The following is a 27,242-nucleotide window of genomic DNA, read 5'->3' on the forward strand; positions in this document are numbered from 1 at the left end:
GATTAAGAGTGATGGAATAAAATTACAGAATTTAAATAGGACCGACATTAAATTTAGAAGGGGGAATTGCAGCAGTAAGAATATTATTTAACTAGTTGTTCATCATGCCCTGCTTACTATATTGGCAATACAGAGACTATTTAAGAAAATAATTTATGATCATGTCTACAGAATTAGGGTACACACCAAGAATGCTTTATATAGACATCTAGAGAAGAAAGGTGATCATAGTTTCAATTTTGCCATAATAGATCAAGTTTTTACAAATAGAGGGGGCAATGTTAAAGCAATACCAAGCAAAAAAAAAAAAGCATGTGGCAAGTGTTGACCGATGCCAAAGGAACTGGGTATAAATGATTTTATTTCTATTAAACCCTTCCTAATGTTGGCTTGATTAGTCACCATCAGGTGCAATGTTATCATAAAATTATGTTACATTAATGGGGTATGAAGTTTGGTAGTTTATTCATTTAGTATTTTTTAGAAAAGTATTAAAGGTTTTAGTGAGTTTTAAGATATTGATGCAATTGTTGCCTTCTTAATGTTTTAAAATACATACAAATTATATTAAGCACTGGCACTTTAAAGTTTCGTCTTTAGAATGACTCACAATACAATCCTTCTTTTTGGTGCCAATCAGCTGTTCTGAAGAAGTCTGCGATCAGATTAAAGCACTAGTTGTTCATGTGGATTTTAGCTTCCAATACTGTGGATTGTCTTCAATAAATATATCTTTGGATATACACCATTTTTGCCTTAGAGTAAGCCTGCACGCTACTTTTTAAACCTAGATGGGACGGTGAGTTGACTTGTTTTTTCAGTTCTAGAATTACATAATTTGTCTGACTCCTAATTCCCAGGTGAAACCCCCACCTGTGGAAACTGGCAGTATTTAGCATCTCCCTGTAAAAATACATAGACAGATCTCTGGCAGATGCTGGAAGTCGTTAAAACAATTGTATTCCTGCACATCAAGACTAGTAATTAGTTCACCCTAAAAAGATACAGAAAGTTTCCCAGCACAGACTGTTTCTAGCAGCACTGAAAACTGAAAGATGCCATCTTTTATTGTGTCGCCTATAAAGTAATTCAAGTTTGCTGGACTGAAGTTAACCCTCCAGTTTCCTCCATTAACATATACATTTAAACAGTTACAATACTGCATGTACATTTGTTCTCTTCCAGTAAGGCACACTGTGTATACATTTTAGGCACAAACACTTTACAAAATTCCTTTTTACACAAGTCTGTACAAACCAGTTTGATATACATGACATACAGTTCTAATGCATTAGAAACACCAGAATCTCAAGACATTCACAAATCTCCTTTCATGACACCCCCCCTTAAGCTAGTTTTTCAAGCACCCTATCTAGGAATACATTACCCCATTCCCAGTCTTGAGATTCCATTGCCTTGGCATTGGAAACCACATTAGTGTGACAGTCACATCATATGCCTGCAACCCCTTGGCTACAACTTGGGATGTTGCTGGCTGGCCTGCTGTAGTCAAGACTCCTCCTGCCTTCTACTGCAAGTACTTAGCACCAGGGTGTCCCCATCATGCAAGTACTTAGCACCAGGGTGTCCCTATCATGACAAGGTTTTGTGTTAACATGGTACAGTTTGTGCCCCTGCCTCACAGTTCTACCATGACTGAACTTCCTTACCACTTTGAAGTGTCCCTCTCAAGCTGCTTGTGTCCTACAGGAATGAGAACCATAACCAGGAGCATACTCTCTAGCTTGAGCATTCCTGCCATACCAGACCTTTCTGCTGTCGGGCTTCTGCCAGGTTCTCCTGGGCCAAGCCCATGAGTTCCCAGAGCCTTGTTCTGAGGTTTAGGACATGTGCCACAGACTCCTTGTGGGATTCACACTTACCCTCCCACTCATCACAAATCTAGAGGTCCCCTCACCCTATGCCCATACAGCAACTCAAAGGGTGAAAAAATTGGATTCCTGTGGCACCTCTCTAAACAAAGAGGCAAAAATTTGCCCCACTCCCCCTTAAACTGGTCTGCAAATGCCTGTAACATTGTCTATAGTGTAGAGATTAACCTGACCACCAGACCTTTAGTTTGGGGGTGATCTTTAGGTGCTTCACCCCAGTGCTCCCACAGACAAGCCAGCAGGTCTGAAATCAAATAGGCACCTCTGTCAGTCATTTCTTTTGGAAAACCTACCCTGCTCAAAATCTAATAAATCATTTGCCACATTGTGTGTCAATGGAGGATGGAGCCACCACCTCAGAGAATCTGGTAGCATAATATACCACTAGGATATACTTACCTGTGGAACTTCAGAGGCCCCACACTGTCCATAGTTACCCTCTGAAATGGTTCCTCAATCACAGCAAAAGCATCAAAGGAGCTTGTTACATCCCTGGAAATCCCAGGCAAATAAATGTTCTGCATAATACATCTCCTGGTAGGCTTTATACCAGTCTAACCTGCAAAGGGAATGTCATGGGCTAGAAGGGCCGCAGCTGCTGTGTTCTCACACTAGCCCTCCCTCAGGGGTACACTCTATACAGTAAACTTTTGTCCCAGTATACAGACCCCCCCCCTTTCCTTGAGAATCAGGTGTCTGCCTAGCTACCCCCCTCAAGCCTTGTAATGTAAGGCCCGAGAGCTGATCCTCTTTGTAACCTATCCCAGCTCTCTTCCACAGGGAATCTTATCTTCCGACAGCATTGCCTCACTGTCAACCCAGGTACTACCAAACTCTGCCCTTGCACTGTGCCAACATCAGCAGCCACCAGCATCTGTGGCTCATCTTCAGTCACTACCACAGGGAAGCTCTCTCACTGAAGTAGCCACCTCAGTCCTGGCTTCAAGTGTGCAGTCTGTCTAGGTCCCCCCACTTGTCCAAGCCTGACTGCATACACACACAGTACTACATTATCATTCCCATCAGGACATCTGCAGGGATATCCTCAAACACCTACTTGCTTACTTTTCCACCCTCCCAGTCGAGGTGAACCCTAGCCAAAAGGTATTTTGAATGGGGGGGGGACCCCCTAAAGGTGCAACTGGAGTAGACTTCCCAAGCAAGTAGTGCTTCTGTAATGATGCATCTTTACAATGCCCCTTTTCCTCATCTATTAAGATGGGATGTAACCTCTTGTGGTAGTTTGCTACCCTTGTTTCCAGCCAACTTACCACTTGGCATTCTGTCATTCACACTTGCTGGCTCCCTTAAGTTCCTCACCTTACCTCTGTGGACATCTGTTACATGGGGGGGGGCCCCACTGGCAACATTTAACCCAGGGTACCTGAACTAGTGGCACTATTGAGGCAGTTTAGTCTGCCCACCATGGGTGCCCTTATACTCCTGTGCAGCAATGGCTTCTCCCTTTCCTGTGTGGTGATTGCCTGCTTGCCAACTATTGGTCCCCCCCCCTCAAAAAATCTGCAGTATTACATTCCTTATCCACCAGATTCTCCTGCACTCAGGGATTGTTCCCTCACCAAAAGGGTCTGTCAGCTTTTCAGATGTGATGGCTTGACACCCACTCAACAGCAATGAGTACCACCCTGATGCAAGAACCCCACCCAACAGCCTTTCTTAGGACTTGAACATGAAATGGTTTATTAGTTTGCATGAATATGCATCAGGTATTACCAGCATGCAGTAAACATGCAAATGGGAACATTTTTAGTAGATTTCTGGTAATTTGTCATACAAAGTTCTAAAATGTAAAGTTTATAAGTGCTACAGCTCCATAGCTCCTAACCTTCCATTTAACAACTAGTCACACTATTTAACAACTAGTCACACTATCAGCACAGACCATGCATGAAGGTCCTTCAGTGTTATCAGCACAGACCATTCAGAATGAAGTGTGTGGGGTTCACTAAAGGCAGTCATTACCAAAGGTTTCCCTAGCAGCATGCATGTCAGTTTGCATTTACTTCAATCCTCAGATGCACCAGAAACACTCTGTGGAGGCAAAACTATGTGAAAGAGTGCATCGGTATCCAATGCAGCCAGTTACTCTTTTGCATCAGTCTAAATGGATACAAGCATAGTTTCCATGCTGAAAATGTTACCAGGGATGGCAATAAAATTGCAAGTTGTACTACAAAAAGTAAAGTGTCAGAAACAGCACTTTAACTGGTGTAGGACAATATTTTACAAGTATTGGAATGATTTATGTAATATTTATCAAATGGGAGGTAGTCAGCCTTGTTTAAATATAGACTGCTTGTATTAGGAGTCTATTCACAATCGGCCATATTTTACACACTTGTATGTTGTATAGCCTGCAGAAATCAGTACTGAAGAAACAGAGGAAGGTGAAACGGGAGCGACAAGTAATACTGCTAGCAGAATGTCAAACTTTGCTTCTGCATGTATCAGTTTCCAGAGATTTCTCATCCACATGCGGTTTCTGCATGTTTAGTTCCCACACTTTTTTGGGGGTGTTTGTAGTTAAAATCCTGTATTTACAAAATGAAGCAACATCCATACATTACGGTTTAACTAGAAAAACATTTTTAATGCAACTTATAGCTCAATAGGAAACAGTTGAAAGGTCACAGTGAAAGGCATACTTCAACTTGAAATTAGATAACTATGATTATGAAAGGTGCATACTTTACAAAACTTTTCCATGTTATTCGGCTCCAAATTCCACCCAACTGCATATGCACACCAAGACCTTCATCTGGTTTTAAGCAATGAGCTGATGCTCATGTTTGAATTGATTCATGTAAACAGATTATAAAATTGTAAGGTAGCTTAAAAAGGCCAGCATTATTTCATTACATATATCCTTGGAGCTTGTCTCAGGAAAACAGAGTTACATGCAGAGGGAGACTTCAGCAGGTGTCAGGCAATGTATGCATGTGTCACTAGCACATTTGCATGGCATGCCAATCTTGCATCATTTGCATGTTCGCAGCCACCAAACATGGCAAATCACTATGGCCACATCCGTTCTTGTGTAAACGGACCAGGGAGGTCTTAAGACAATTGGCATACCCAAATGGCTCTGCATTAGTAGACACCCAAAACAGGGAGAGGAGAAAACTAGTGCAAGAGACCATAAGCAAATCTAAGGTTAGTGTCAGGACAGGTAGAAGCTGCAATGCCAGACATTGCTTGAAAACAGAAAAGTCACCAGCTGTGTCAAGTCACACCACTAGCCAAAAGCCTTCAGGAAGTGAACTCTCCTTCAAGCAAGAGAGACCATCCATATCTAATTCTTCTATACAGTCTCTATTTGATAAAATGATGAATTTTAAAAAGTATTTCTGGTTTAATATTCAATGAAGAAAAAACTAATATACTACCTATATATACACGAAAAAATATTCTCGTTAGTGATTTTACTAAATATGTACCCAATTCAGGTCAGATAAGGTATAATATTATCTAAAGATATTAAATCTATTATATATAATAATTATAATACCCGTTTTCTTAATATACAAAATCTTTTTAATACCTGGAAGAATATGTTTTACTATGGAAAAGACTTACAATTATTAAAATGATAATATTCCCCAAGATTTTATACTTAATACAATCAATAATACTTCCACCTACAAAAATAGGTATCAAAAAACTGAATACACTAATGTTAAATTTCCTATGGGCACCTAATAGACCTAGGATTGCATTAAAAAAACATGCTAATAGCTGGTCTCAAGTGGGGTATTTCTTTTCCAGACTTTAATTTATATACTCTCTTCTATTGTAAAAGTTATTACTTTATTAATAGATCAGTCATATGTTGCAAAATGGAAAGATTATTGGGAGCCAATTAGTATGCACTTCATGAAAATCTCCTTAACACATAAAAATATGATTGTAAATAACTCCATGTTATGGTTACTAAAGGAATTTTGTACTTCACCTATTACACCTAAACATATGGTTTGTTACCCATTAAATATTATTATTAGTTATTGTAACTATATTCATGCACCCCAAGTATAGGGAATGGAATTTTATTATATTCCCTATAATGTATACTCAGGGTATGCTTATGTCATCTACTTCTGAAGGAACCCATTTAGCTATAGATAATGATCTAAAGTACTGGTATCAGTTGATATCTGATAATAAAGTTAAAAATCTAGATTTCTTAAAACAAGAATTTGATCCAAGAGAAACTTACTGGTTAGAGGTTCAGACCTTTAGACTAGATCTATTTTATCAATGAGATGTTATGTCTATAACAGTTAAAGAATCTATTCCAACACTGATCAATTTACAGCATAGTTTGATAAAGGAAAGCTTTCATACATAAAATTCAGACAAGAAACTTTTTACAGTGTAGATACCTACTGGAATTATTTCACTTCCATTAATGGGGACCCACCAAACCAACAAGATAAATATATATTGGAATCTGCCTACAAAACTAAGTCTTCCATTGTCTGGAGACTTTTTACATGGAAATTTTTATACACCTTTGATGATGAATAAAATAATAAAGATAATCTATGTAAAAGATGTAATGTAGAAATTAATGCCGACTGGGCTCATATGTTTTATGACTGTATAAAATTGAAAGAATATTGAAGTCAATTAATGAATTTTTGCAGGCTCTTTTTACAGATAATTTCATTATTTCTAAATCTCTTATATTATTCAACACACCTGTACCTCAAAGTGTTAAAAAGATTAAGCTTCCCTTGTTAACCAGAAATTGGATTTCAGATACACCTTCGTTCAATGAATTTAAAAATGTTATGAATAGTGTGCCATATGGAAATAAACACAATAAGGTCAAGAACTAGGAAAACATCTTAATATTGTATGGGATAATTTACAAAACCTGTTAAAAAAATCTAACTTCAATAGCATGGTATTTTAGTTTAATTAATTGATCTGATTGTAGTGGATGTCTTTGTAAATACTTTGGTTGTTTTGTTGAATGTTATAATCATATCTATTTTAATTACTTGTATAAAATTGTCATGATATTTCTCTTGTATGTTAAAAACAATAAACTTGTTTTAAATAAAAAAAAAAGAAAGACCATCCATGACATCAGCCCTAACCAGAAATGTTAAATTTGGGCAGTGACAAATACCATAAGCATGTCAGGCTAAGTAGGGACTGAAGTCTAGGAACATAAAATGACAGTGATGAGAGCCTGCTGGAAATAGTAACACCAGCGATTTGATACAACTTTTACAAGCCCCTTAAAAAAAAAAAAAACACAGGAAGAGGGAATAACACTGCCCCAAAGTGGTTAAGTGGCATTTAGGTAATTGTTGGGACAGTTATCCTACACAACTCTCAACTACACAACTCAACATTTGAAGAAATTTGGACTAAGCCATAGTCTTAAAAAGTAAGGAGAATTTTTAAATATTGCTCTTACAAACTTAGGTTTTGCATTAACATTAATTTTCTGAAGGGTATGAAGTCTGAAACTATTATGTCCCCTAGCCTTGTCACCCAGAATGATGCCTCAATACAAATAGAATAGTTTGCGTTATTCCAGGAGGATTCAGTACCAGACAGCCTGAGAAAATAAATGCAGGCAGTCTCTAGCAAAGAATTGTGGTCCGTCCCACTCTGTCTTCAGGGAAAAGGCCTCTGCCTGCTCCATAGTGCCTTTAGTCCCTGAGGTAGAGAGGTAGAGAACACCCAATATAAAAAGTTAATGTTAAAGGTCATGCTGCTAAACTCCAAGAGCATAAATGAAAAAACTCATTGCAAGCATTAACCCTGGAAGATATTGATATTTGTACAGTCACAGAAACAAGTTCAAAGCTGCAGAGACTGCCAGTGTTACCTGGTTAATCATATCAAATTCAGACCCCAAACTGGGCAGCGAAGGAGGTAGAGTTTCAATACATTAAACACACAAGGCTGTCAGTATGATGCAGAGACACTCCAGGTGCAATTAACCATTGACAAGATCCCTATTCAAAATTATAGGAAGCTACAGGTCCCCAAATTTGACTCTATACGCACTCAACTTATCTGGACCTCTTGGACTATAAAGCTTCAACCCTTTACCCTGATCCTGGATGACTACCCAATCAGATTGGAAAAAACCCAGACACAAATGCCCAGAGATTTCACTATCAATGCAAATGCCTTGAACAGCTAGTCAAGTCTTGGACTTTGTCTTATCCAACATGAGTAACCACTGCAGCACCCCTAACAGCATCATCCTCCCTAGTAAGATCAGACCATAAAGCAGTCACTTTCAAAGTCAGCAGCTTCCTGGACCCCCTCTAGCTAGGGTCAAACATCTCCAAAGCAGATTACAGACTTCTGATTGATGGTATAACAGCTTTATAGCCCCTCCCCTTCTGTAGGAACTGGCACCAAAGTACTATATGAGCCCTTCTAAAGATGCATGGAAACGGAATGCATGACATGGCAAAAATCAAATCCTCTGCAAGGAAGATTAAGCCTGTCTGGTGGACATCTGCAAAATGATTGCAGTCTAGGACCAAGAAGGAGCAGGTGCCCAACTGGAAGCACCCTCTCCTTAGCCTGCACATGCAAAGAGCACTAGTGAAATCCTCTAAAGCCAAGAGTCCAAATTGGCCACATCTACTAGAGACAATCATAAGGCCTTCACATGTCCACAATCTCAAAGGAAGCACCCATATCAGTTCAGAACTGGTGGTAAAGGATCATACACAAATGCTGTAGATCTAGCAAACCTACTGGCTGATAGATTCAGCAAAAATCCCCTCTTGTTCCCCCCTCCCTCAATCAGCAAGTTAGGTCACCCCCAGTACCTGCCCCCACCCTCTCAAAGGAAATAAATACAGCTTCCATGGGACCCGATAACATCCCAGGCTGCATCCTACATTAACTCTGGCATTAACTTGCAGCATAGCACCATTAGGCACTCTATTAAACCAAAGCCAGGCTTTGTCCCAGTTGAGTGGAGGACAACCACTGTCATTTTTACACAAAGGTGGACAGATCTGGAAATTACAGACCCAGCGGCCTGATCTGCAAGGTCATGGAACAGATCATGGACCTCATTAACAGGGACATTGGCAACCTCCAAACACTACCCCACAGTTAGACTGAGGTGGTCACCCAAACCCATGGATGAGGGGAAGACTGCACACTGCCTACCTTGACCCGGCCAAAGCCTTTGATACTATTCCCCACTTGTGGATAGATAAATGGTCAACTAGGCAATCTGTATGTTACCAGATGGTAGCAAACTGGTTTATTGATAGAACCCAACTAATCAAGATAGGGGGAAACCACCTCAAGCAGTAAAACCTGCAATGAGTGGCATTACCCCAGTCTTGGGGCCTCATTTGATATACATGGCTGTGGCTGACCAAGTCTGCAGAGGACTGCAAGCTGGGCAGCCAATGGTGGATGTCCTCCAGGAGTCTCTCACCCAAACAAGTGACTGGTGTCAGAAACATGGCCTCAAGCTGAATGCTGAGAACACACTCCTAAGGGGATGATGCAATGTCCCCCACATTACTACAATGTAATAAGCACAGCCATGAGGGATTTGTGCACCGAGGTAAATAGCAACCAGAGTTTTGACCACCATGTTGCTTCCATTGGATAGAAAGCCTTCTACATGGCCCACTTACCCAGGGACAAAGGTCATAATGTTCCTGTATTCCTCCCTTACAAGGCCAAGAAAGTCAACACTCCCTTCAGCATGTTCCTGGCAAAGCACATGCAGCAGCAGACCAGAGGTTCCTCACCAGAAGAATCCACGGCCTCAAACATTTGCCTTACACAGAACTGTTCCCCCTCTATTCAGTACTCCTCAGAAGTGATCTCAGACCCTGCCTTGATTGCTGCTGCATATCTGCAAGCCAAGCTCCAGTAGAGTAACCCACATGTGACTTCAACCTCATCCGTGGCATCAATAGCACTTGCTGGCAGGATAGATGTGTCCCAGACACTCTATTGTGGAATAAACTCCCTCCCCTTATCAAGCAGATTACCTCATTCTCCCTTTAAGTACAACCTGGATAACTGGATGAGAAACAAACCACCTGTCCCTGCGGCTGTCCCTGCGGGGACAAGGCCTTTGGGTGCCAACTTTTGTAAACATGGGCTAAACTCTTGGCTAGGCTAAGGGCCTCAGGGTCAATAGCCTAGTAACTTCACAAGTGTCACCAATTTTCCAGAAAGCCACAAGACCAAAAGTGAGGCAAACATCTGGACAGTCTGAAAATCCAGACAGTTGAGAGGCATGTTATCCTGCCAGAAGACTGGAATTTTAGGCCATTGTTCACTGTCTAACCTCTAACCAAAAGCCCATTGGTCTTCTCATTCTGTCATTCTACCTCTGCCTTTGATCTTCTATATCATTTCTAAAGGTCACATTACAGGTCACATTACACTCATGTATAGTACAAGTGAAGCACCCATTCTTAAATTTAAAGAATGCAATGCCTTCTGCACCTGTGCAGTTGGCAAATTAGTTGCTTTATGCCAAGTATTCACTAGGATAGTGAGGAAGAGAATTAATCCAATCATACTTGATGGGATGCGTTACTTCAGACATTTGTGTATTTTGCTTAGTGCTATAGCACGTTTTTTCTAGTGTAGTTTCACATCAGTTAAAACAGCAATGTCATTCATACCACAAGAAATTGTTAAACCTCGGATGCCCATCTGAATCAGTTACGACTTTGGCAATTTAAATTTCTAGTGCACAGAAAATCAAAAACGAGTCCATTTCTAATGAAAATGAAATTTTTATTCCAAGTTATAATAATGCTCTGTGCTTCACATAGATGATGACTGCAGCACACAAAGCTGAAACTCCAGCTCCAAGGATGGCAAACGACATTGCTTCAACAACAGAACCTAAAGAGAAAAAAAGTCATGTTTAGAAATATGATCAGATTTCTTCCCAAAACACCTTCCCCAATTCTTCCCAAAACACCTTCCCCAATGCCATGCACAAGCAGATGGGCCAAGCAAGGATTTCCTCAAATGGTTTATGCGGTGACTCATTCTATAGAGTAGGTACAATGTACACACCCCTGTTAAAATGCCAGGTTTTTGTGATATAAAAAATTGGACCACAATAAATCATTTCAACACTTCCACCTTTAATGTGACCTATAACCTGTACAATTAAACTGAAAAAATCTTGAGAAAAAGTGCACAATAAGCTGTCTGCAAAGTGTGCACACCCTTAAATACTTTGTTGAAGCACCTTGTGATTTACACAGCATTGTCTTTGGTACACACCTACCAATTAACCCCAAATAAAGTTAAGCTGTCCTAGTAGGATTTTCCTGACATTTAGTTGCCTACTGCAGCAAAAGCCATGGTTTGCAGAGAGCTTACAAAGCAAAGGGATCTTATTGAAGGTCAGTCAGAAGGGTACAAAAAATTCCACAGCGTTGGGTGTACCATGGAACAGTGAAGACAATCAAAGTGGAGAAAATATGGGACAGGGATGTTGCAAAGAACTGGACGTCCCTCCAAAACTGATAGAGGAAATAACTGTCAGGGAGGCTGCCAAGAGACCTAAAACACTGAAGGAGCTGCAGGAATTTCTGGCAAGTGCTGGCTGTGTACTACATACAACATCTATCTCCTGTATTCTCCATATGTCTGGACTATGGGGTAGGGGGGTTGCAAGACAGAAGCCTTTTTTTTTACACAGAAAGACATCCAGGCCCAGCTAAAATAAAGTCTCCCAAAAGCATGTGGGAAAATGCATTATGGTCTGATGAGACCAAGGTTGAACTTTACCACAATTCCAAAAGGTATGTTTGGTGCAAAACCACCAAAACACTATTCCCACAGCGAAGCATGTGGTGACATATCATGCTTTGGGGTTGCTTTTCTTCAGCTAAACTGTTTAGTCAAGGTGGAGGGAATCAAACAGTTACAAATACCAGTCACAGCCATTTGCTGCAAAGATGGAAGAGGAATTTCAACTTTCAACATTACAATGATCCCAAGCATACATCCAACTCAAGTTTTGGAATGGCCCAGCCAGAGTCCAGACCTAAATCCAGTAGAAAGTATGTGAGGTGACCTAATCTGAAGAGGGCTGTGCACAAGAGATGCCCTTGAATCTGACAAGATTTGGAGCACTTTTGCAAGAAGAGTGGGCAAATATTGCCAAGTCAAGATGTGCCATGCTAAGACTCCTACCCAATGACTGAATGCTGCAATTAAACCAAAAGGCATTAGTTTAAGGGTGTGCGCACACACACAACCAGTTTATTATAAGTTTATTTTTTTACTCCCCCCCCCAAACAGGTTTTTCAATGAATTGTACAATGTTAGAGCCCACAATCCATTTGCCTACAGAATTAAGTTACACCTACTGCAGACATGGACTGAAGCCAAGATGGATGCCATGTAAAGTTATCCTCCAGAGGGTTCAGTAAATAATCCTAGATCCATCTCAACATTTGCATGGTTCAGTACATAATGCTAGACAAAGAACTATCTCAAACATTTGCATGTTTCTTGCATTCCATTTTTATCATGTGGAAAGTTACATCCCAGACCACAAGCTTTACCTGCAGCTATGCATGCTATAAATACATACCATAGAAGTTTTGATGTGAAGTATATGCCATTTTGGTCTCTAAAGGTTCAGACAATGAGTTTTTGACATGAATTGGACCAAGATGGATGCTTGCTTCAGATCCTTTTGAGAGAAAAAAAATGCAACAGTTCAACTGCTAATCGGCTCCCAAACCACAAAACATGAAAAGTTGCTCCAATTTGTAGAAGCCTAGTATGGATTTCTCAATACAAGTGTTTTTGGAATGTAGGCTTGTTTTTAAACTACCCTACTGTGCTTTGAAGAGCAATTGCCCTTGCACAGGGAAAGTCTCACTTATTGGTTTTTCTAGAGTACAGGTTATGCATACCCATAGCCATTCACTTGCAAGACTGGAAACAGCATATCAGCAAGCATCAGCAAGCAATCACAATAGTTGGGCACAGACCCACACAAACCAGTTCACTGTAGGTTGACCTTTAACACCCCCCCCCTTCTCACCAAATAGCAGTTTAAAAATATACTTAACCCCCAGCAAATGTACTCCTTTCTAGATGTTCTGAGATTTGTCACGAGTGGTTGTCTATGCCCCATGAAGTAGGCATCTGCTTACCAACAATATTCTATGCCCCATGAAGTAGGCATAGAAAGTCTGCTTACCAACAATATTCCTTTTCCCATGTTTCCTTCCATAAGTTCTGAGTTGTTTACTCCTGGCAGACGGTCCACAGTTCCCACCATCACAGCAGCTGCAGATGTTATTGAATCCATCAACTGCAGACCAGCTGCAATACAAATTTACAATAGTCAAGGACTAAAGGGTCAAAAGTTTGTTGAAAATGCTTTTGTGTTTTTATCTACACTTACAAATTGCCAGGTTTTATGTAGGAACAGGCTTTGCTTGTAGCATCTGGAACCAGAGTAATGCCTATAGCTTTCAGGTGACAGGTGATGTACATCTGAAATAGTAAAACAAAACTGAGGAACCTGTTTCCAGGCTATTTGTATATAAAAAACTATTTCAGGGGTGCTTATTACAGACTCACTGCCTGTCCATATTAGCATCTCCCAAACTTACCAGATTTCTGGAATCTTTGAAGAACCGGAAAGCTGCCAGATCAAACTGAAGAGTATTGTCCCGGGGTCTTGGAGCTTTAAAGGCAGAAGAGGAATCTGAAAGCTTGCTGTCAGCTAGGCAACTGCAGGGGAAGCAGGGAACAGAATGTAGTTAACAGATTTCAGACACAAGGTATATTTTGACAAGGTAGCCATCTAGTCAAAACCAACATTTGATAGTTGCAGCTACCCTCTCCTTATACAAAGGTACATTTTCTTGCATTTAAAAATGCACAGGTGCATGCCAAGCTATAATCCCACCATAAGACATTCCATAAATTCAGTTCTTACCCATAATTGCCAATGATGGAATATCTGGGATTAGAGGTCTCATCTTCCTGCAGTGTTGCAACACAACTGTCAATGAAGAGTCGTAGAGGAACATGGTTGTCTGTTGAGACAGAAGCTTCAATATGCAGTACATCTCCCAGGTAGAATTCTGTGGAAGTCCTTTGAGTACTCCAATCATCTGAATAAATAGAAATTTGTTAGCACATTAGATATTACCACCCAAGGCTCATTAGCCAAGTGAGAGCATTACACATCGCCCAATTGTGTGGACCCACTCTTTCTGGGTTCAGAACAGGGCTAAATGTCTGGCCAGTTTAAGATTTACACATCGCCCAATTGTGTGGACCCACTCTTTCTGGGTTCAGAACAGGGCTAAATGTCTGGCCAGTTTAAGATTTTCACCAGGTACATGATTAATGTACTTAAGATGCCCAGTACCTAGACTCGTTGAAAGTTAGACTACATAGCAAAGCACCACTAGTCATCTTAATGTACTTCAGTGACTAAGCCCAGGTTTTCATTTCTCATTTCATGGGGAAACTAGGTTTGCACAACACCGAAAACCCTAGAACAAAGGTTGACAGGACTCAAGTCCAACAGCAGAATTTACTTACATTATTCAAAATTGTGCCTAGAATACAGGTTTAAAACTCAAAAAGCAACATAGGAAAACAAGCTGTCCCCAACTGGGTTGGGGCTGGGACCTCTAGACACTAGTAAATGCTACTGCAATATACCACCCCTCCTCTTTGCTAGCATTGTAAATAAAGTCAAAAGTACAGGATACCTGGGTAATAGCAAACCTGGACAGGACTTGAAATTGTCATGCTTAATTAAGAGCAATCTGGAATTTTAATGTCAGCAGAGTAAAAATCATAACTGTATCCCTAAGCCTAGGGAAAAGAGTCACTCCCAATTGCCTATGGTCCTTCCCCATGTTCCTCTGGTTTCTAGTAGTGCAGAAAAGCACATTTACAGGATTGCAAGTTGTGGAGGGAAGCCATCTGGATATTAGATATGCATGAGCTGGAGTCAGTAATCCAGCCAAGTGTCACTAACAACAATCCTCTAACTTGGTATGTTGGACTTTGCTGGTACAAGCCTATTAGTGATGCAGCTCTTCAGCCTTGCATATGGCAGTGCATATGGCAGTGGAAAGATCAGTTTGCGGCTTTGATGAGGCCAGAGATACTGCACAGCCATGGTGAGACATACCTTCAGGGTATCCACCTCATACTGTAGTCCTCCTGCAGCCAGGGTCTTGCTCTTCTTGGCAAAAATAGAGCCCCACCAGGTTTGACATTAACTAGCACCCCCCCCCCCTCATAATTTAAGGCAGGCTGTAATGAGGGAGATACCTGCTTTGAAAGCCTAGCTGTCTTATAAAGCCTAGCTGTCTTGTTTAAGCCCATGTTTGTGCTGGACGGAAGCCTTCCAGCTAATCAGTGGGAGTGGTAAGCAAAGCCTTCCAGCTAATCAGTGGGAGTGGTAAGCACTAGGTAGCCTATCACAAGAGAAGCGGTTTCTGGCTCAGAAGGCTGTTTGGGTAGTTTTTCCATAACTTACTAGTTTTAAAAGCCCATGTTTGTGCTCCTTTCCCACCTTTCCTGTAACCTCCAAGGCAGAAATGCACTACCACCACAGCACTAATCATGAGAAACTCTCCTAAACAAGTCTGCCTCTCAACCAAAGTCAAGGCAGAACAGCATGCCCAACACACTAGTCAAATAGTGATGCACAAATGTCCCACCTCACTAGGTTGAATACAACAGCTGCCTGTCAGGTGCTAGGATCCACCACAACGCATTTACTCTGGTCCCTCAACAGGTACAAATATGCCCGTCATTGTACATGTGGGTGTAAGTGACCCAAGACATACCTCCTGGGACTACAGGAGACATGAAACTCTGATATGTAGCCCAGGAAAGTATGACCCTTGACTATGTAGCCCAGGAAAGTATGACCTTAGCCTGAGCAGCATCCTATCACTCAATGATACCACAGTACAAGCAGAAAATTTTTTCAATTGGTAAGTTTCTGGTGTCATTCTAAGGGGATCCAGTATCTCTGCCTGGGTTGATAGACCTCAATGCTTTGCCAGAGATAGCCTGCATGTCACCCCTGGACTTCTGGATACTGGCAAAGGCTTTTGCCACTGCTATAGTGCCATATTTAGGTGGTGTTCCAAAAACCAAATTACCACCATAACAGCTACAAACAAATGCAATCTGAGGGTCATGCTGCTCAACGCTAGAAGTCTAAGTCTCAAAATGCACTCAAAGCACTCCTTAAATGCCTGTGTTCCTAAGCACCCTGGAGAATATTAAGGTCCAGCCTAACACTCATACTGGGAGACTTCAACTACCCCTCGATTAACTTGGAAGACTACTAGTGTACCAACACACTTGCCCAATGTTTCCTGGAATTCATTAATTCCAATGCCCTGGACCAGCTCATTCTTACCCTCAAAGATAACATCCTTGACATGGTCATTACCAACATGGGCAACCATTGCTCTACACCAATAGCAAACTTCTCCCTGGTTAGATCAGACCACAAACTAATCAACTTGGAACTCATTCTTCCCCCCAAAAGGTAACCATGAAAAACTTCTCCCAAAGCTAACTTTTGCACTCCTAAAAACAGAGGTGGCCAACTTCACTGCACACATGCAAATGGAGATTAGTTGCATGACCGCTGAATTATACACCAATGCACTGTACGAACATGTACAGAAATGCACTGATCTCGCCATATCCAACAGAACCAAGATGGTCTCCTCCAAAAAAAGGAAGACCATCTGGTGATCCCCTGCCATAAACTACAACAGAAGGAGGAAACTGATATGGAATAAGGTGAAGTCCCAAGACTGGAACCCCCCTCAGCCTCAACTAACCACGAGATCCCTCATCAAATCCTCTAAAGCTAGCCATGAAAACAAAATTGCAGCAGATAGTAAAGACAACCACAAGACTTTCTATAGGAATCTCCATGGCAATACCTAGATTTGCTGAGCTACTGCACAATGGTACCTCCTATACAGAGCCAACAGATATTGCCAGTATACTGGCTGACAGATTCAGTGCCAACTTTACCCCTCTCCCCCCAACAAGGGACCAGTCACAATACCAGTAGATTGCCAGACACCCAGTATTACTGCTGCACAGGTTAAAACGGCACTGTCCCAACACCAAGAATACAGCTTCTATGGGACCTGACCATATCCCTAGCTGTGTTCTACATGAACTACAAAGTGAACTGGCACCTCACCTCAGGCTTTGTCCCTACCAAATGGCACACTACTACTCTCTACAAAGGAGAGACTACAGACCCTGGGAACCATCGCCCATTAGCCTGATGTGTCTGATATGCAAAGCTATGCAACACATGGACCCAACAAGAATATAGGGAATCTACAAACTCTGTATCAGTTTGGTTTTGTGAAGGGTAGATCATGCCTGCTAAACTTGGGTCAACTTAGTCACCAGAGCTGTGGATGAAGGCAGGGTGGTTCATACAGCCTACCTTGATCTGGCCAAGACCTTTGATACCATTCCCCACTCAGGAATCAAAAAACTAAGCCACTCGGGAATCAAAAAACTAAGCTAGGCATCAACCCTATATCACTAAGCTAGGCATCAACCCTATATCACTAGGGGTGTTGCAAACTGTCTCACAGGTGGAACCCACAGTGTGAAAGTAGCCAACTCCAAGTCAGACTGCCAACCAGTCACTAGTGGAGTCCAAGGTTCGGTCCTGTTGGGTATCTACTTCTCTGAAGTCCAGGCCAACACAATGGGAATCTGGCTTACAGAAGTTAGCAAGTAGGGAGCCATTAACTCAAGTGATGACATCCTACAGAAAGGCCTCACTGAGACCAACAATAGTGTCAGAACCATGGCTTTAAGCTCAATGCCATCCCCTTTGGGAAAAATTCAGCTTCCATGAATTACCACAGATGGCAACTGAACGGGTGATGTTATATAAGAGATCTAGGAACACAGGTTTGACAGCAACCTCTTGATCACCACATCTGTATGGCACATCTCATTACTAAAGGTTTTGCAGTAAGGAGGTCATTGTCTCCTCTTCCCTCATTAGGCCAATCATAGTACAATGCCCCATTTGGCATGTACCTCACTGAACACCTGCAAATGGAGAGGCTGCAAGAGTACCTCAGAGAGGATCCTAGGCCTTAAACATTTGTCCTATATGGACAGACTCAATCTCCAACTATTCTGTCTCATATAGCCTACTTAGAAGCAATCTCGGCTTGACTTACAAAGCCACATCTGACCCAGCTATGTCAGAAATGCTACATCTGAAGAAATCCCAATCCCTCCACACCACGTGCTCAGAGACTCAACCTCATTACCACAATCAGTACATGGAGGGACAGGTTCATAACCCAGAGACTGCCCATGCTATGGAATAGACTTCCCATACATGTCAAACTGAGCACCTCACTGGCCCCCTTAAAGAGATCTTGAGTGGATGGGAAATCAGAAATTCTCCCCGGGGATCACTCCAGTGGCTTTACTTGATAGAGGCACTGGGAACCAAGGTCAGGGTGCACGATGCCAGGGTAACCTTGTGCTAGGCTTGTAAAAGGCTTCAGGGCCATTAGCCTATTAGACACTTATGAATCTAAACAGTATCAGCACCTCCACAAAACTGAGCCCGTGCTACAATACTGCTAAAGGGTAGAAGGCTCAGTTGCCAGGAGGGATAAAGCCCAAACTACAGCTTAGGTAACCTGGGTTCAATTAGTAACCTAAGCATCTGAGGTGGTGTTGGCAGGAAGAGGCATGTCCAGCTAGGGGGTAGGTATCAAGACATGATGTGAAGGAATAAACAGCCTTTGGAAATTTAAATGCAGGGTTGTGGAGCAAGAACCTGTTACCCCCCCCCCCCCACCAGCTTCAGATGCAGTTTGTTCTGCATTCTTACAGAAAATACACCAATCACGAGTCCACCACTATCCAGATGTACCATCATTGCCGGTGGTATTTTTCACTCCGTGCATTACCGATTAGAGAATTTAACTGAATTATTTACAATGCTGGGATGAAAGGCACTGAGCCATTAATGGAGCCTGGTCAGAGTTAGAGTCTATTCCCCTCTATGCCACTGTGCTCAAGAAGTGGTCACTTGGGTACTTTACCCTAGCAAGTACTCAAAATTCTTGAAACAGGTCTGGATAAATCCAAAAATAATGGAAGAGGATAAAAGCCCCAAAATAGAAGACTCATCGTTCTTATGAAACTTGGTTGCTAGAACAGGTTTGGAACTAGCATGCATTTTGATGGCCAAGTCTAACAAGTCATTTCAGACTGAGGAACAGACCAAAGAGGCAAAAAGAGCTGGACAGCCGAGAGGTATGGACAAATTGATTTCCAGTTCACTTCAGCCATGTTGTCCATTCCCATCTGAAATTGGGAAGATCTTGTTACAGCTTAGGTGTACTGCCCAGACATGGCAGTCATGGAGTGAGACCGGTGCCTAGGGATAAGGCCAGTTTAACCAGATGCTGATTCTCAGCAGGAAGAGAAGGGAAACAGAACCAACATGCAGTGAAACCCACCTAGGTCATTAGGTCAAGAAGGGACTAGCTCATTGTGAACCAACTACAGTTGCATGTGATGCAATGTTGACTAGATAGTGGGTGTGCAAGAGATCAGCTGCTGTTTATAGCTCTGTTAACGCAGATTAAAGGAGAAATGTACCTGCCAGCTGCCAAGATCTTTGCCTCATTTCTGGTGTTCCTCAATTTGTTTCTGTCAAATATGGACATACATTCGAGTTGGACTGAATATACTTACAACACATGCCACCACAAACCTTAAGTTTACCAGCAATAAATCCCTATTTTTGGGCCTTAGCCCCCACCCAAACTACTGTATGCATTCTCCAGATTTTGAAGGAGAGGTTGAGGTACAAGGAAGAAATTAAAGTAGCAGACATTCACCTCTGAGGTTAGGATAGATGAAAGATATCTGCTAGCGTACGTTTTTACAGGAGCTACAGTAGAGCAAAGGTGCATCTTGTCTAGAGTCTGGGGTATTAATTCCCCCACCCAATTGAGGAGAAAGGGCAATGTCCCAGGACCAAGTGACAAGAGGAACCAGATTCTCTTTGCAAATCAATATTCCAGGCATACCTTGGCGTTATATCAGTGACTGGCACAACAGACCTCAGGAATAAACTGGCAGGGGTGAACAGTTTTGGTTAGCTCAGGGCTTTAAAGTCCATCAAACCTCCTTTCACAATTTTGAAGTGACATTTTAGAATTAATGCGGTCCCCACTAAGAGATGCACATGCTGGAAAACTAGAGCCCCCTTCCACAAGCTTTCCATTTGACAGCTTTGCACTGGCTGTAAGGCCACCTGCCTAGATTTGTAAAGATGGACCATATTTCTCACAATAGTACAGATTCTTGCCCCATTTGTGGTTAGTTTCATAAAGTTATGGTTTTCTGGCAAACTACTTGCAGATTAAAAATTTATGTTACAGACATTTGGGTTTCAAACTTCATACCCTTCAGAAAATTCATGCTAATGCAAATATTATTCTATCAACTAAGTTTTTCATGCTAATGCAAATATTATTCTATCAACTAAGTTTTGAAAGAGCAATATTTAAAAATTGTCCATTTGTGCCTTTGTCCAGATTTGCTTTAAGAGGTTGAGATTTGTCCAGATTTGCTTTGAGATATTATGGCAACATTATCCTCATGAATATCTAGGGGCATTGGTGGCCTCTTTGCCCTGTACAAAGAGTAGGACAGTTTAGTTACCATATTGCTGTCAACTGAAGTGCCCCACTTTGAGAAATAGGAGTGACACAGAGAGGAAGATCTGGTCAGCCACACCATGGTTCAGTTATTGGCTTTACAGAAAAAGCTTATTTCCCAGTGCCAACAGGTGGCATCTTTCACAAGACGTCCCACTTTGTCAGAGCTAGCTGAGAATGATTGCAGTAGCTGTGTTTAGTTCTCATGACCTAAGAGATACTATCCCAGCAATTCCAGGGTTCACAAGTTTAATAGTACCACCCATCTCACAGCACACAGGTGTTGCAGCTTAGTTATACCAATGTAGGTGTGCTCCCTCCTGAGGGAGAATCCAGACATGGAGAACCCAGACTTTACTACAACAGGAATGGGGGCCATAGCAATATCAAAATACGTCCACTGGAGTATATAATCTCAGCTGTTGCAATACAAGAAAAGCAGTAAAGCAAGCTAGAAGCATATCCTACCCCTTCACCTCTTAAAACCTTGAGGAGGCCAAGCAAGGGCAAAGGCAATCTACCTAAAGGGCACTTCTGTGGGAATAAGCAGAAAGGTACTGTTAAGGCTATGGACAAACAGAACCGGTGATCAGACTATCTTCAGTGTAAGTCACCACCACTGCCAGCCAGCAGTTCAGATCTACTGATAGTAGCAAAGGATGGTATGACCAGAAGTGCAACAGCCAGTCCAGAAGGTACACAAGACTAAATAAAACTCCGTTACCCAGCTATCCCTTCGCTGTCAAGTTTTCAAAGCAAAAAATAGTCCATACATGGAAGAGCAAAGCAGTCTGGCCAGTCTGTTTTGTAGTATGGCAGCATCCAGGTCCATAGCTAGGCGTTATCCCCTGGTCAGCCATCATTAACTAGTCTGCTGTATTCCAGATTGCACTGCTCTCAAACCACCTTCACCCATTAGTGTGCTCTCAAACCACCTTAATCACCCATTAGTGTGCTCTTAGTGTAGTCGTTCTTACTCAGCAATGAATAGCATGCTCCCATTCTCACATATGACACACCCTTTAAGCATCAGTTTAATTTTTTTCCAAAGGTCTCACCATTCATAAGTCTCAATGAGAAATTCATCCTTTGCTCTGAAGCCACAGTTGACCTGAATGGCACCCAAGTTGGTTTGATGGCATCACTGCTTACATTGTCTTTCCTGAAAGAAAGGAGGAGGAATGTGGTCATGCTGCTGAAGTGACATTAGGATAGTCACTGAAATTACAATCTTACCTTGGGTAATGGCACTGGATAGGTATTACTGCTCCATTGGTTCTTATAATAGAGAGTCTTGTAGTTGGTTTGTGGTAGACATTTGTATTGTACACGAATGAATCTGAAGTCATCTGTACAGGAAGATAAAAATCTTATTACTTTTACTGCAACACCATTTTTCTAACTATTAAGCTGCACATTGTTGGGCTTGTGACACCACCCCCTCCCTAAAATATATCCTTCACTTTTAATGCAATTTACCAAGAGTGCAATAGATTTTAACTCTCTATAGACATGCAGGTATTACTAGCAAGTCTACACTAATCAGACTTCAATTTTGGAAAACTATTTCTCATTTAACTAGACCTAGTTTCTGCCAGGGGGTATATGCTGGTGACCCTCTACCCCCCCCCCCCCACACACACACATGGTGATACTGGGAAAACATTTCCATTTCTGCATACTGCCAAAACCTACACAAACCCATCCATATTACCATACGCCCCAAATCACTTATTGCCAAGTGCCCACTATAGCCCAGGTAGAGGGCCATCTTTCCAGACATTTCGGGCCATCTTTCCAGACATTTCACTTGTGCACCCTTTCCAGTGCAGCAAACTTCACAGCTACAGGTACTGGGGCCATTCCTTACAGACAGGGGGGGGGGGGAGCCAAGTGCTAGCCCTGGAGCACAATTTGCTTCTGTGAAAGGGCCAGGTACACATGGACAGTCTAGGCCATATGGATTATTACTACCTCTAAAGTGACACTACCCATTAGCATGCTGGAAAATTACTAAGCCACAGGAATTAAGACATCCAGCTGACTTGTTTCAGCTATGTTTTTACTTCAGAGATGTACTCACCCATCATAGTCATAGAATATTACAGCAAATGACAATGGCTTTAAATTAAAAGCTTTATGGTCAGACACCACAGACTTCATAAAATGATGCATACAGGTTACATAGACTGTAATCCATTTCAGAAGGGTTGATGGCACCCTCAGATTTTAAGTGCTAAAGAATATCATCTACACAACTGTAGCAGAGATCTTGCACTACATATTTAGTGAGCCAACCACAAAATACCAAGCCATTTTATCTCTACAGTGGCCCACAAGACCTAGAGTCCAAGGGAATTGGAATCAAGTTAGAGTTTTCAAAAAATCTTTGAAAGAGATAAAGCTCATCACCAAACCCAATTTGTAAATTACTGGGCAGAGTTACAGCATATAATCTAGTAAGAAAAGTAAACAGCATGATTTACATGCCACTGCCAGGACTGACACAGGCTTGCTTTGAAAGTTATCCATGGGCTTGTTTCAGAAGCTATAGCCTGGATAACCATTCAGACAAAAATGTCTGGTTATAGCCACCACTCTAACTAGAAACAAAAAAGACTATGGTTATATTATCCAAGTGTGCAGGAAGTTATAAGCACATTCAGAATAATTTGTTACTTCAAGCATTAAAATACTAACACACCACCTTTGATGGATTTATTCTGGCAGCACCACACAAGATAGGGTGTTTTCAGTTTCAAGTTTCAAACTACTGCCCTAAAACTATAGTGCTTAGTGCTCATTATACACTAGAGGGAATAGTTTCTACTACAAAAGCCATCCAAAAGAATAAGGAGATAGTTACTAGTTTTTCCTATTTTACACAGCCAAAAAACAGTTCCCAGCATGCAGAGCACTACAGCACACATGTAGCTTTGAAGTAGAACTATGCAAGCATTTTCACCTTAAGAAAACAAAACAAAAAACTATAGCTTGTCGCTCTCTATGCCAATTCCATTGGAAAACTCTGAAACTCCCTCCCAAACAAACTAAGACTCTTGACCTCTCTAAATCAATTCAAAAATCACCTCAAAGAATTCCTTAAGTCCCACTGGCTATGCCCCTGTACTAAACCAGACTAACACCAAACGTCCAACACCTCCTAGCCTCTTCCCATCCTAAAATCATCCTCTTTCCCAGAAGGAAGCATATTGTAACCTTCTTAGATTAACTACAAAAGCCTCCACCAGTTTCTTAATGGAATTAAAACCAATTTGTTTTTATGTCTTTATGTGAATAATATTTACACTTGCTTGCACCTGTAGTCAACAGAATGTATAGCCAATTGTTTATACGTCTTTATGTGTATAATAATTACTTTTGCTTGTATAGGATATGCACCTTTTTTTCTGACTATACTATGTATAATATCTACTTCTGCTTGTATATGATATGTACCTTCTTTTCTTCTGGAGCTTTTCTCCCCAGGCCTCTACTGGGAAAGGACATGTATCCAGCTAGACTAGCCCGGTCAACAAATGTAAAATAAAATAAAATAAATAGAATAATAAATATTGCAGGCACTCAAACTTTTCCAAGTAAATCTCACCCACACTTATTTTACAACCAATTATTTCCAGTTTACAAGTTGTACTACTCAAGAACATAGCACAGCTTTCCAATTTACAATGAAAGGGCCCTTAGTTTTTAAAGGCTATGTTTTAACATTAACATCACTACAAGACCATATGCACCTTACCTAGAGTGTATTCCCACACTCCTGGAGTCCTTACCTTGAGTGTACTCCCACACTCCTGGAGTCCATATTGAAATGCAACAGTTGTTGTATTTACAAAAGTGGGATTACAGCCTGCAGAACCAAGGGTAACATCAGCTTCCTTTATCAGCTGACCATTTCCAAAAAGATCTTTATCTACCATCACTACAAGATCAGCTTCATTACACTGTACTGTAACAGTGCTTTGGGGAAATGCAGAACGAAAGTGAATGGTGTCATCATGGGGTGAGGGATAGAGGAAAAGGCCAACCTTAGCATAGGCACCATAATCAGTGTTACCTCCTCTAACAGAGGACTGCAAATTATTTCTGAAAGAATCCCAAGTATTATCACATAACCCTACTTTGAAAAAACCTACAGCAATCAAAAAGTACAACAAATTCAGCAAACCCATTGTTACAAGTATATCATTATGCAGCAGCTGTAGAAGGTCTTTAAATACCTTAAGACCTCCAGGGCTGTGCATCATTGTTCCAGGTGTACTCGATGAAACCTGATACGAAAGCTTGTTGCAGGCAGCTGAATAATTAACACCTTCACAACTTGCAGCATTTTCCTTCAGTACATAAAATCCCAGCCTTGGGGACTGGTGCGACAAATTTACTTTGTTAGGCTAGTATTAATTTCCCAGAAAGAAAGATTGTGGTTTCATTGGCTTAGCAAAACTGTATAGTTGTGTTTGCACTGATATGATTAAAAGACTATGGGTTCTTTTCTCATAATAAGCCTGGGTTTATTTTTCAACACTGATAATACAGAGTAGTAAAAGGGAGGAAGTGGGGGGGGGGGGGTTTGAAGCTCAGTCCTAATGAAACATTATGCTCAAGTACCATCTAAGTTTGCAGTAGCTCAGGTGGATGAAAATACACCATGACACAATGCAAAGGGTAGAGGAATTTCTCTAGTGTTTTGCCCATATTTCCTGAGAAAGGATGAATGCAACTTTGGGTTTCCCCTGAAAAATCACTTATTCTTATTTATGTTTATACCAACCTAGCCACCAAACACAAACCGATATTTTAATGTATAATTTCCATATTTTGTATTTAAAGACTGAGATTATAGTATATTAAAGATTTTTCTTTACCCAAAATATTGTGATGATTGAGATGTTTCTTAGTGATATTTTTTCTATGTTTCAAAACCTGATTATTTCTATTAATGTCGGTCTTTGGTGACTGTGCTGGGGGTTAAAGAAAAAGTTGACATTTCTGTCTTGGAGCCTTTATGCAATGTTTGCTTACAAATGAAAGTTACAGAAGGGACTGGTTAGAAAAAGCTGTTATATTATCCCTTGCATTTTAGCAAACTATTCCCTATTTACCTTGCAGCACTTGTTAACTGTGGTGGTGGTGCTGCGGTAGCATTGTCACCTCACAGTAAGACGTTGTCCTGTTCGATTCTCAGCTAGAGTGTCTTCTGTGTGGAGACATGCGTGAATGGGCTTACCTTCGTTGAAGGTTGTGCGTCAGAGCTGGCAACTCTGCACGTAAAAATCTACTGCCAATCATTAGCGGACCGGAGTTTTGCTGTGGCGACCCCTAACCGGGAAAGGCCAAAAGACACAACAACAACCTTGCAGCACTTGTTACTACAACATTCTTACTATAAAGATTAGTTATAATGTAACAAATTGTATACATCAGCTCCACATGCAGACATTTTAGTTTCTGATTTGCAACATCAGACATATCTCACCTCATACTGAATCATACCTCTCAACTGTACAGATTTTCTCAGAGTATCCAGATTTTTGCCTCATACTTTTGGTTTGTTTTTCATAAAATTGTTTCCTTTTTTTTTTTTGGCAACTTAGTGGCAAATCATTAAGGATTGAAGTTAGAATATGACAGACATTTGAGTTTCAGACTTCATACCATTCAGAAAGTTCATGCTAATGCAAAATCTGCTATTCTATCAACTTTCTAAGTTTGTAAGAGCAATATTTAAAAATTGTCCCTATTTTTGGGGCTTTGTCCCACTTTTATTTATGTCATTGTCCAGATTTCTTGCTCTAAGAGGAGAGATACGTAGTAAATGAATGCTGAAAGTTACAAAAATGCTTACAGTTTTGTGACAAGATGAGAGATACAGTTTATAAATATTTTATGTGGTTAACAAATGAAAGAAACAAATATACACACACACAGGTATATACAATTTCTACTCAGTCTGGGTGAATGTGCGAGTGCAGTCTGTTAGCACGCAATATTAAACATTATGTGTGTAATGCTTCTCGAGAAAACAGCTTCATATATAAGACTATTTTCTTATCTTATATAAGGATCATTAGTGTTATCTGGTAGTGGGGATCCAGGCAGGTGGTGCAGAGTACCAACTGGACCCAAGTGCACATGCATTTTCCATACCTGCTGCTTATGCGGAATTGTTCATAGAAACCTTGCACAATTATGTCAGTAAATCTGTAGAAACACATGTGCCTACCAGAAATAAGCTCAGAACTTTCTCAAAAAACAAACCATGCTGGTGGAATCCAAACATAAACAGGTCGTACAACAAAAGAAAAAAGGTCATAGCCAAGAGTAGGAAGTGTTATGCCCAGTATTTTAAAAATACTGTGTGTGGGTTGCTCAATTTATAAACAGTTCTGGACATTGCTGTGTGTGTTGTGTTGCCTTTGAGGTTTCATACATAGCTAAAAGGCCTTGTAGTTGTCCATTGCTAGGGAGGCTATCTTTACCTTAAATTTGGCTTTAGTACTTTTAATTTGCCATCTTAGTTGTTTGTTTAGATAGATGAAAGTGTTTTTATCCTGCTGGGCTG

General features: G+C 41.0%; 1 protein-coding gene across 1 annotated transcript; it reads right to left on the bottom strand.

The window, feature by feature from the left end:
* Positions 1–10,658: 10,658 nt before the first annotated feature.
* On the bottom strand, positions 10,659–24,942 carry LOC122813516 (zona pellucida sperm-binding protein 3-like). The gene is made up of 9 exons (XM_044085873.1): positions 24,454–24,942; positions 21,896–22,008; positions 21,718–21,821; positions 13,867–14,044; positions 13,538–13,658; positions 13,327–13,418; positions 13,120–13,244; positions 12,502–12,603; positions 10,659–10,790 (listed from the first exon to the last, which is right to left on the bottom strand). Exons 1-9 carry the CDS (start codon positions 24,925–24,927, stop codon positions 10,690–10,692), a joined length of 1,410 nt encoding a protein of 469 aa, XP_043941808.1. The 5' UTR covers positions 24,928–24,942; the 3' UTR covers positions 10,659–10,689.
* Between the last annotated feature and the right edge of the window lie 2,300 nt (positions 24,943–27,242).

Source organism: Protopterus annectens, chromosome 1.part1, assembly GCF_019279795.1.
Source record: "Protopterus annectens isolate FY-2018-M chromosome 1.part1, PAN1.0, whole genome shotgun sequence".
NCBI classification, from domain to species: domain Eukaryota; kingdom Metazoa; phylum Chordata; order Ceratodontiformes; family Protopteridae; genus Protopterus; species Protopterus annectens.